This window comes from Suillus bovinus (genome assembly GCF_016758785.1).
Source record: "Suillus bovinus strain UH-Sbo-P2 chromosome Unknown EDB93scaffold_44, whole genome shotgun sequence".
Lineage (NCBI taxonomy): Eukaryota > Fungi > Basidiomycota > Agaricomycetes > Boletales > Suillaceae > Suillus > Suillus bovinus.
In genome coordinates, this window is record NW_024542100.1 from 163,961 (window position 1) to 175,941 (window position 11,981).

An 11,981-nucleotide genomic window follows, 5' to 3' on the forward strand; every position below is an offset into this window, starting at 1 on the left:
GCTACCACTGATAATTTGCAATTGAGTTAAAAATAATGAATCTGGGGCTGTATCATAATTTGCAATTGAGTCTGTTCAAAAAATGAATCCGGGGCTGTATCACTATAAGCATGTTGCTACTGCCAATACTTAATTTGTGACTAGCTTGAATTCAACAAATATACATGATGGGCTATTTAACGAGAGGAATAATGACAATGATAACATCATCCACACTGCCGTGGCTGAGAGTATTTGTTGAGTAAATGTGCAGTTTTATGTGTCCTGAAGTGCTTGTGCGCTCAGTAATGAATGCTTTTAGCCCTAAGTCTGACTATGGAGTAATGGAAGTCACATGCCTGGCCATACTCTTTCGTACTCTTTCATCGACCACAAGCACTGTTATAGTCTACAATACTCAAGTCATTACACTCCTCCCTGGAATTTCTTTTTCGACTTCATGCCACTGAAGTATAAGAACGAGCAACAATGTCACAATGCCCGACTGGAATCTAAGCGCAGGTGTTATGAAAGGTAAGCCTCCAAGTCTAAATTTCAGTATGACATGGATTACAATTTGTCGCATTTCACGTAGGCACAAGCTTGATGAGCGCTTGAAATCTAGGACTCATTGGCGCAAGCATCTGGGAGCTACTGTGGTGTGTACACCATATACTATCAAATTTACATTTTACACTGACCGGATGAACCATGAGACAGGCTACCCAACATTTTATAGCACGACTAGATTTGATATGGCTCAATCTTGGCTATCAGCCAGGCCATTCTCAATACACTGTTCTCCAGTCACAGGGCCTCACACTTGTCCACAAAGTGGATGACGAAGGTTGGCAGGTTGTAAGGCCAACTTATGAATGCATAGTAGCAGAGGCGCAAGAACTTCTTTCAGAGGCTAGGGAGGTGCTTGCAGGCGCATTACATGCAGAAGGTACATGTACATGCCATCTGATCTCAAAGTCTGCAGCCGCTGTTGACATAGTGGAGCTGCATTGCGATGCATGGGACAAAGCACTCTCATTGATGGATGATAGCGCAGATATGTACTTTGAAGCTCTCATGTCTGATCAGTTGGTGTGGCAGAAGGCATTAAAATTATAACTAACAGATATTAGCGTCTCTGTAACTACTTGAAATTGCCATGTCCTTACATTATGTAGAATATTGCATGTGCTATGTGCCATGTGATCGCATTGCTGTCGTGCAGTGTCTAGACTCTAGCTACACTGCAGCAGAATCAACCTTTTTCAACACAGAAAAGGCGTGACAAAGGCGTGAAAAAGGTTGATTCTGCTGCAGTGCTATAAGTTGTTGTATGTACCACGCGATCATATTGATGATTGTGCTGTCGTGCAGTGTCTATAAGCCTTGCCTCACACCATGGTTAGTAAAAAATGATGCACATTGGACAAGCTCAAGCAAGATTGGTGTATCAACGATCAGCATCAGAAAGCCCAAAGCCATGTAGCCGAGGAGCGCAGGCTTTACCACAAACATTCTTGCTTCACTCGTACATTTTCTGGCAAGGTAGCCTCTGAAACGGAATTCTTCATAGCTGAACATGAGCCATCTTTAGTCGTCTCTCACCCACCATCAGGAGTCGACATAACTATGGAAGATTTCGGGTTTGATTCACATACACACACTGACACTGAACTTATAGACTATGACATGGTGGATCCTGCATATGAGAATTTTTTGAAGGAGTCTACTGTTGGGCCGAAGAAATGTCTCAGGTCAACCGGTGTATGATACCATTCTACCATATGGTATCTTAATCTAACTTCAACTCTACAGGACCGCACAATGGCTCTCTGGCTTCATGAGCGCGATGTAGCGATGGTCGCAGCGTTGGGCTCAAAACCACATATTTCCATACTCATGTCAACACCCAAAACATATGCACACATGTCCGAGCCACTCCGTATCGGATCCGGCGCATCGGACCTTCGGACATCGCATCGGCCGATCGCACTTCGCGCACACTTGTCCATCCCGTGTCCTGTCCATCCGAACTAGCCTCACTAGGTGCGTAGTTATTCCTGTGCACGTTTTCTGACATTCAGACCACATTATTACATGTCCGCAGTACCTTGTGTCTTATTACATAGGATATCGGACCCAAAATATATCGCTACTATCTTCGCCTGTAGTTTTCCGAATTTCTATGTACTTACTTAAATACTCTGTAGTGACCCGTAGCAATCATCATCCAGTAGTTAGGAGCCGTTTCCCGACTCTGCAGATCACCCAGAATATTCTCGTAGTTCTTAGTTGCATTGCGAAATATTACCATTCATTCACCATCATACTCCGTCACTCATTATACTCGTGCATACCGCTCGCAATCCAACACTCGTTATAAAGTTTCCGACCTATTATCGTGAAGTCCGAAAGTCCGAAATCTCGGACATCGCACTTTGGCTTCGGACATTGGATAAGTACCTTCGGACATCATCGATTTACCTTCGAACATTGTTTCGCACCATCGGACATTTTAGTTATTTGCATTACTGACGCATTTTTACTACTAATACCAATTAGCAACCCCTATAGGATCGAATGCACTTGCTCTGCAAGTATAGCAGACTAGGTCGTGCTAAGATCTACCTAAATATTTGTTGTCTAGGTAGTACGATTTCTGCTGAGCCCAGCGGAGATCAGCTTTCTACAGCGAAAAGTATCTTCTTGAGTTGATCAGACTCGAAGGACGTGGGGACTACGCATCCAGGGAAACTTGCCAAGGGCACAGCAAATGCGCATCTGAGCATGGATATTATTGCCAGGATTGTTTTGGGACAGAGCTCTACTGTCAAGGGTGTATCGTGAACAGGCACCGCGAAAACCCTTTGCACAAGATCGAAGTATGTACCCTATTTTACATTTCTATAGTTGCGTGCTAATCACCCTTCAAGTTCTGGAATGGTTCTTTCTTCGAGGATACCACACTCAAGTATCTTGGACTCCATGTCCAGCTTGGCCACCCAGTTGGCGAACAATGTTTCAACCATTCCCGTGCCTATGATGATGATTTTATCATTCTCGACATTAATGGTATCTACAAACTCGCCTTAGATTTTTGTTCATGTGAGAGTGCACTAAGTCATATCAACCAAATCCTGCGAGCTCGCTGGTATTCTGCGACCAGCATAGATCCAAAATCAGCGGCAATGTTCCATCTTCTCGAACATTTCCACATGCTTATGTTTGAGTCCAAAGCCTCTGCCTTCGAATATTGGCAAACACTGGCACGTCTTACTGATAATACAGGCATCAAGCCATGCAAAGTAAATAGTAGCGTGTCTCGATGAAAGTGTAGTTCACTAATTACAGATTCCTTAGGATTGTTATGACAGTCTCTTGCGCAAGATCAAACAATGGCGTAATCTTAAGCTTTTGAAGCGATTCGGCCAAGGTCATGACCCCGCTGGCATCAATGCAACTGAACAGGGGTCATGTGCCATGGTTTGTCCTGCCTGCCCCCACCCAGGCAAGAACTTACCAGAAGACTGGAAAGTAGCGCTTCTGGACAAACGGTATGTGTTCACGCCCTTGCTTGATTAGCTTACTTATGCCTGCAGGTGGCTGTATGCACAATTTCGGGCCATTGATGTGAATTTCCACTTGGCACGTAAGAACATTTCCTCGGACAGGATTGACCCTGGTTTGAGTAGAGGATGGGCTTATTTCGTTGAGGAGACTGGGTTCAAAGGATTCCTGACCGATGTTGGAACAGTACCACAAGAGGTATGTTAACGTTTTTTTTTCAATACAATCACTCAAATGTCTGGTCTAGAAAAGCACATGTGCTAGTCACAATGCTGTGAATCTTGCTGAAACGAAGAACTCATGAGGATTGGCTGCAACTGGAGCTGGGACTGTGGATTGTTCTCGTCACAACTTCAAGCGGCCGTGTGGGGTGGGTGACCTTCAGAAGGGTGAAAAGTATGTATTCGATGATATGAAAATGTTCCTGCTGATTCTTTGTAACAGGTATATCAACATGGATTACTTGTTTTTGTCGACCATGCAACATTCTGAAGATATCATCGTATTGAACGTGTCATACGATATCGCTTGTCAATGGAGCAAACACCTATGGGGCTGGATGTCAAAATACCCCTCACGCATGCACTTCGCGCGTGATGGTAAAATCATGACCTTTCTTGTCCCAAAATTCCACTTGCCTGCTCACATCACTATGTGCCAGGTTACATTTTCACACAATCTTATCAAGGGAATGGGGCACACAGATGGCGAGGCTCCAGAATGAGGTTGGGCGAATATCAACCCCATTGCTACAAGTACACAGGAGATGTGTCCTGGGGCTTGTCGAGATACACTGGACAACCATTTTGGCGACTACAATTGGAAGAAAGTTACAAACTTTGGTACGTGTCATTTACTTCAGTGCACCCAACATAAATAACCAAGAAAATCTTTAGGTGTTAGTTTGCTGAGCAAAATCAAGGTTGCAATTCCCGAACGTGACCGACACCAACAAGATTTCGATGACTTTCATGTTACACTCATGCAAGAAAGACCAGGTGAGGTAGCAGGGTGGAAAGAAGCTATCGAAAACTGGGAGGCTGACACGTCCAACAAAAATCCCTTTGAGACAACAACCATCAGTAAGTGTGAATTCACACTATCTATTACGTTCACTGATCATATATAGCCTTGATGCAGGCTGCTGTGCACCTGAGACTCTCACAACAGGAAGCCAAAGACCTTGAAAGAGGTTTGAACAAATCACTACACACGGAGGTGTCACACAGTGTACTCATTTCATCAGGAATGGACCTCGAGGAACAACAGTAAGTTTTTCAATGTATTTTATTTGGCATTTTCTAATAAAATAATCTACAGATTTTGGCTGCAGCAAGATCACAATGCCCTGAGTAGCCATCCAACAGACTTGCAGCGGACGAAGCTGCAAGAGTGTTCAAATGCACTGCTGCGCAAGATAGAGCAGTGGTGCAATGTCCAATTACTCTACATGCCCGCTGTCGGTCGCTTGCGTGCATCTGAAATGGTAGGTGCACAATCAGCTCACGAGGAGAAGGCCTATGAAGTCAAGCTTTGGCTACCATCAAAGCTGAAGGAGGCAGCCGAGATGTCGTGTGACGAGCAGCTTTGTGAATATGAGTGGGAATTGCGACGTGCACAGGCACACGAAGCTCTCAATGACATTCGCCGGCAACTCTGTCTTCACACACATCTCTACAAGTTCAAGGACACTTACATTTGGGGGCAATGGGCCAATACCAGGGCATCCGCCATGCTTGGAAAAGTGGAGCAGACCATTGGGACAGCTGCTGCTTGGTATCATAGGGCCTGGGTGGCAGTCAAGATGCTGTCAACAGTGCTAGACAGACCAGATTGGGAGGTAGAATTGCCTCAGCTGCTGGCGGCTGATGTTCGCGGGATGTCAGAGGGAGATATTGGCCAATCCGAGGGAAACCACACACTTTTGTGGATATGGAAGGCTCGTGGGGTGGCTGCGATTGGAGAAGATGGCGAGGCTGTTTTATCAGAAGGTAAGCATTTGCATGATTGGTTGTATGGAGCTATCCTTACGCATGTGGTAGCTTTGCGTATCAAATGGTGCAAATCAAGGGCGTGCACCAATCGTTGGGATAAAGAAGTCGAACTCCTTCAAGAGGAGATGTGGCGCATAGTCAGCTTTCTTTTGTGGCACGCAGGGTGGTGGGAGGAGCAAGCAAGCTGGAGGATGGCGCTAGCCGCACCTGAACAGGAGGGTGTCCGTAAATATGCAAGGCGCCAGGCTGCTCTTCGGAGGGCCATGCGAGACAGATTTCAGGAGATGTGGAGTGTTGTGCCGGCCCTTCTCCAGTCCCCATCACCTGCTATGGAATCCCCCGCATCGTAGTAGAGCTTTTTTGATGTTTTCTGTCTAGTGTATGTTAGCTAAATATAGCAATTTTCATTTTGTTGGTTCCTGGTACCATGAACGGTGGAGAGGCACCCAAGCACAACAACAGACAGAAGCACCAACGAGACAGAGAAGCACCAATGATGGAATCGGGCTCTGAGATTAGGAACTGAGATCTTTCGGTACTGTAAACGGTGGAGAGGCACCAAAACAATTGGGCTTGCAAGAATAGCAGAAGGGGCCTTATGTCAGCTTTGTGTCTATATTGATGGGCAGGTGGTACTCTCTAGCTTGATGCTTCACAATATTCTCTGGCCTGATGCTTCACTGTCAATGGTTTAGAGTCATTTGTGCATCAAGGTGTGTGTCTAATCTCTAGTGATGGAAAAGTCCGGTTTGGTCCAAAAATGGTCCGGTTCTGGTTCAGTGAGGGTTCGAACCGAGAACCGGACCATCCAAACTATATATAAAAATTTCGTCAAGAAAAATTATATTGAAACACGCCCAACAACAGATGCATCATGTAATACTAAATGCTACTTTCACTCGCTTAGTACTCATGCTCAGCACTTGCACTCTTCTGGCTTGCATTGGCACCTGCATGTTCTGAATCAGACCCAGGTGTTGTACAGGAGTACAATCACAGTGCGACTCATGAGCTGCCGCCTCCAGACAATGTGAAGAGTTTCTATAGCTTTCCTGTGTATGGTCTCATTTGCAATTGCGTGTCTTTTTCTTTGCATTCTTTCTCTCATTTTCCTTGATTTTCCTTCCTGAGCAGAGAATCACACATCTAAACAATGTCATAGCGATCGATCCTGGCTAATGCTATATGACCTCCAGTCCAACGACGTCCACCTGCTCATCAGGTACCCCATGGTTTTTTCGATGGAGTCTCACCAGCTTACATGTGTCATCGCTATCACTTCAATTTCATTTTCTTGACCTCTTTGTTCTCAGTCCTCTGCACAAGGCTGTTCCCACTCCTCAGAACCGCAAAGAAGCACACTTCTCAGGCATTTATTCCACTGCCACCACAGCTCATCCAGTGCCCATGATACAGTTACTGGTGATTCTACCCTCGTTTATGCTGATGCATTCCAAACTGTTCTTTTTGCATTATGTACGATATGGATACCAAATGTTTTGTCATCTCTGCCTATAAGTACTACACTTAAACTACATACTGACTTGCCATCGGTTTGAACAGGTTCAAACCTGTTCAGAACCGGTTCTGGAATTCTGCACGTCCCTGAACCGCAGACCGGACCAACAGTTCGGTCCTCCGTATTGCCCGAACCTTGAACCGGACTTTGGTCAGGTTCGAACCGCGGTTTAGAACCAGACCTGGCCATCACTACTAATCTCATACTTTGAAGCTTCAATACTACAGGTACAGGTGTATATAGGTCACCCGACCTACATAATATCCCATATAAGATGGGCCAGCAGACTATGGGCTGATGTTATGTATATCCCTGATGGAGACGGATGGGCCGGGAGGGATATTATTTCCAATGGAGACGGGTGGGCCCATCTATGCTGATATTATATATATCCTCAAAGATGTCGGGTGGGCCGATGTAAGGGTTTATTGTATAGACGGGTGGGCTGACATACTGGAATTATTTTTTAGATGGATGGGCCGAGGGAGTGGTGGAATATTCATTATATAGACGGGTGGGCCGATTGAGGGGGATGTTATATAGACGGGTGGGCCGAGGTAGTGAGATATCTGTCTGACATTCATGGATTACCGAGTCCCAGATGCCCGAAAACCGAATCCCATTGTGCAACATCCATTCCGGACACCCGAACACCCCAAGCTTGAGACTGGAAAATGGAAACTGGTGAAAATGTGTGAAATTTCTATTTCCTTACACCAAACACATGAACACCTGAACACCCAAAGCCTGAAGCTCAAAAGTCCAGTTATCAAATCACCGAGTGCTGAGTCCTGATAGACCCGAAGCCTGAGACCCAAAATTCGAAGCCCGGAACCCAAAAACATGTATGCAAAATGTCCATTTTTCATTCATTGCACAAATCACCGAGTGTCAAGTGACAAAACCCGAAACTCGAGACCCAGTACACAAATCACTAAGTACCGAGTGCTGAGGGCCGAACCCCAAAGTCCAAAACTTGAAAACATGTATATAACATATCCATTTTTCAGTCATTGCACAAATCACTGAGTGTCGGGTGCCAAAACCCAAAACTTGAAACCCAGTATGCAACATGCCCATTTTTCATTTACATTAAACAAATCATTGAATGCCAAGTGCTGAGGCCTGAACCCCGAAGCACAAAACCCGAAAATATGTATACAACATATCCATATTTCCCTCACTGCACAAATCACCGGGTGTCGAGTACCAAAACCCGAAACTTGACACCTGGTACACAAATCACCAAGTGCTGAGTGCTGAGGCCTGAGCTCCAATGTCCAAGGCCCAAAACCTGATGTCCGAAGCCCAAATCCCGAAGCCTAAAACCTGATAATATGTATGCAACATATCCATTTTTCCCTCATTGCACAACTCACTGAGTGTTGAGTACCAAAACCTGAAACTTGAGACCCAGTACACAAATCACCAAGTGCAGAGTGCCAAGTGCCAAGGCCCAAAACCCGACATCTGAAGCCCAAATTCCGAAGCCCGAAACCCAATCATTGCTAACATGCCAGACAAATATATAATCCTCATACATGCATCACCCTACCTCAGTCTATTTGTTCTAAGACTGAGGTATGACTATACATTCATTATCATACTCGACACTGACTAACATTTAATGTAGTCTTCAAATAATCTCCAATTGACAAGAATGATATGAGTATGAAAATCAGTGGTTCTGAGCCCAGCACCACAACCATCACTACACTGAGTACCAATACTTGGTAGGACCACCAATACACTCACATAGACTTGGACTACAACCTTCATTAAGAAAGTTAAGCATAATAATAATTTTCATTTTTTCATTATCATTTTCCTATATTGACTAGCGAGTCCTGAGTCCCGACCCTTGGTAGTCAATACAATTCCCAAGTTATTTGAACCCTACATCAATGGATAATACATACAAATACAGAATTCATGTCCAGTTGTAGTCACGTGTACCGGGTGTTGAGTTTTGGGTTTCGGTACTCGACACTCGGTGATTTGTGCAGTGAGGGAAATATGGATATGTTGTATACATATCTTTGGGTTTCAGGCTTTGGATGTTGGGCCTCGGCACTCAGCACTCAGCACTTGGTGATTTGTGTACCGGGTCTCAAGTTTTGGGTTTCAGTACTCGACACTTGGTGATTTGTGCAGTGAGGGAAATATGGATATGTTATATACATATTTTCGGGTGTCATGCTTGGGGTTTCAGGCTTCAGACATCAGGCCTCGGCACTCGGCACTCGGCACTCGGCACTCAGCACTTGGTGATTTGTGTACCGGGTGTCGAGTTTCGGGTTTCAGTACATGACACTTGGTGATTGGTGCAGTGAGGAAAATATTGATATGTTATATACATAGTTTTGGGTTTTGGGCTTCAGGTTTTGGGCTTCAGACATCGGGGTTCAGGCCTTGGCACTTGGCACTTGGCACTTGGTGATGGGTGTACTGGGTGTTGAGTTTCGGGTTTTGGTACTTGACACTCGATGATTTGTGCAATTGTTACGACTTGGATAGTATCTGTTGGCGATGCTCAAACAGAGCGTGTGTTGTCAACGGTCGAGGACGTCCTTGGGCTAGCCCAAGGTTAGGGGTCTTACTTGGCGAGGCTTCGGCAAGTAAGATTTGACGCCTATGTCCAAATCGGGTAGCTTATGTCAAGCGGTTTGCGAGACGATAAGCTATATCGGCCTAGGCTTACGACACCCAAAGGTTAATCATAAGGATCGTCGTTAATTAGAAGGACAGAAGTCCGACTAGTTAACAGGGGCTTTGCTCGTCGATGAAGTCAATGAGTAAAGGTCGAGACTATAGGCTTATCTGCGAAGAGCAGATAAGAGGATAGAATATAGACTGCTGGCGAGGCAGAAGGATCACTCTGGTAAGAGTATGAGGTCAAGAACCAAGTAGATTCAAGTTAAGGAATATGTTACATGGTAGCGAGTTTATATAGAGGACAGGAAGCATATTAGTGGATGATAACTCGTACTACCAAGAGAAGTAACAGTAAAGGGTATGACCATAAAAGGAAGGCACGTTCGAGGTGAGACACGGGTGAGCTCTGAACGTGCGGATAAGAAAGTGAGTCAAAGATCAGAATAAGAAGTGAAACATGCAGGGGCACGATCGTGCAGCTGCGGAGCTAAGTATAAGTCGCATGTGCAACTGCGCATCGAGTCAGAGATCAGGAAAGGAAACAGGGTAAAGGGGATGCGTCGTGCATCGTATCATAGGTTACCGTCTGGACAGTAAGGGCAAGGGGACTGTCCGCAGGATCAGTCAGGAGGTGGAACGGAGCATGGATATGCTTCGTCAGCGAAAGGATCCGGCCAGATGTACTGGCTCTGCTGAAGCGACAGGTAGAGAGCGAAAGGGAATGCGAGAATGACAAGGATGACCAGGGTAAGGTCAGGGTAAGGGTGTGATGCAAGGGCTGATACGAGGAGGATCAGGAGAAAAATGATAGGGGCCCAAGCGTCTAGATGTTCTCGTAACATTACCCCGGTTTCTAGGACTGAAATCAACGAGTTCAGTTATCTATATTGTCATACCAGGAGGGGTCACAGTCGAGGTCACGGAGCGTGTCCATGGCTTCTAAGGTGTTCTCTTCTCTATCTTGTTCAAGTCGCGCCGCATCGTGATCATATGCTGCTTCTAACTGACGCATGTCAGTGTAGAATGTTTCCCAGGATATTCCTCGACGAAGGATCTTCTTGCCATGAAGGCGAGGGCAGAAGGGGGTGAGATGTCCGGGGACAAACTGTCCACAAATGCAGCAGAAGTATCACTCGCATTGTTTCTGTTTGTGGCCATATTGGTGGCAGACCCTGCACTTAAAGTTGCACTGGTAGGGTTGTGGGGTCGTCCTGGTGTGCGTATCGTTAAGTATCTGTTGCCTAGTGGGATCCTGACCCAGTACATGTCGAGTGATGGGTAATCCGAGTGCAAGAATGCGCTCGGTATTCAGTCGGCGACTTCGTCGAGGGGTACGTGTGGGTGGAGGGACAGGGATAGGGGTATCGTCCCTGATGATAGGTGACCCGATGGATAATATTGGTATGTCATCGGTAGAGGTGAACCCTGGAGGGGGAGTGGTAAGACGAGCTTCCAGGCTCGGTTTGTTTTCTTTGTTCGTCTTTCTCCAAGGTGGTGTGCGAGTTTCCTCACTCGACTTTTCTTCTTCGTGCTTCTTCTTCCCTTTATAGGGAGCAGGTAATGGGTCGTTGGCGACGACCTCATCGTTAATGATGGCAGCTCGGAGTTCTTCGAGCTCGTCGCTGGTCATCATCCTGTACTGCTCTTCTTCGTGTTCTGCGAACATTCTGTCGATTTCTTTGGATGTGAGGTTGGTGGGAATAAGGTTGGATCGTTCAGGAGGAGGAGTTGGAGCACTGCACTCGGCAGTATGCTCGACAACGGATGCCTGTACAGGTGGTTGGTTGTATGCGATTTCTCCTTCTATTTTGGCGACTACGTCGCCGAAATTTCTAGATGCTAGAAGGTTCAAGAGGGACCTCTTGGCCTTCGTGACGGAGTATCGGGTGATTGGGCTAGGGGGAAGGATACCGTGTGGTCCGGTTGTGAAAGCGATAGTGTCAACTGCCCGAAAGGCATTGACAAGTTCCAAGAGAACCGTGTCTTTGGTACGGTCAATAAAGCTGTTGAGTCTAAGCGCGTACTGCGCGTCGAGAATAACGGCCTCCCAGAATGCCTTCTGAGAGTCCGGGGTCTGCGTAAAAGGAATGGTGAACTCGTGGATGAGTTCGACGATAGAGGGTGTGGAACCGAGGGAGAGGGAGGAGGCATTGGACGAAGTGGTAGACATGGAGATGATGGTAGCTGGTTAACAACTGAGGAGCTTTGTTGTCAGCTTGAGTCTCTTCTTATAGTCCTTGAGCATCTCCGCTGCGGACTTCAGTTCC

At 46.0% G+C, this 11,981-nt stretch overlaps 2 protein-coding genes across 2 annotated transcripts; both read left to right on the forward strand.

Annotated features, from left to right (window-relative positions):
• Window positions 1-439: 439 nt before the first annotated feature.
• On the forward strand, window positions 440-2,016 carry EDB93DRAFT_1252239 (uncharacterized protein; the record flags this gene model as incomplete). Its single annotated transcript, XM_041453260.1, has 6 exons — window positions 440-513; window positions 575-638; window positions 700-928; window positions 965-1,071; window positions 1,411-1,743; window positions 1,795-2,016. 6 exons carry the CDS (start codon window positions 440-442, stop codon window positions 2,014-2,016), a joined length of 1,029 nt encoding a protein of 342 aa, XP_041305855.1.
• Window positions 2,017-2,559: 543 nt separating this feature from the next.
• Window positions 2,560-5,890, forward strand: EDB93DRAFT_1241569 (uncharacterized protein; the record flags this gene model as incomplete). The annotated part of the gene is made up of 13 exons (XM_041451892.1): window positions 2,560-2,576; window positions 2,672-2,861; window positions 2,913-3,284; window positions 3,340-3,533; window positions 3,579-3,744; window positions 3,794-3,809; window positions 3,852-3,983; window positions 4,041-4,207; window positions 4,310-4,388; window positions 4,443-4,628; window positions 4,676-4,814; window positions 4,867-5,537; window positions 5,589-5,890. 13 exons carry the CDS (start codon window positions 2,560-2,562, stop codon window positions 5,888-5,890), a joined length of 2,631 nt encoding a protein of 876 aa, XP_041305856.1.
• Between the last annotated feature and the right edge of the window lie 6,091 nt (window positions 5,891-11,981).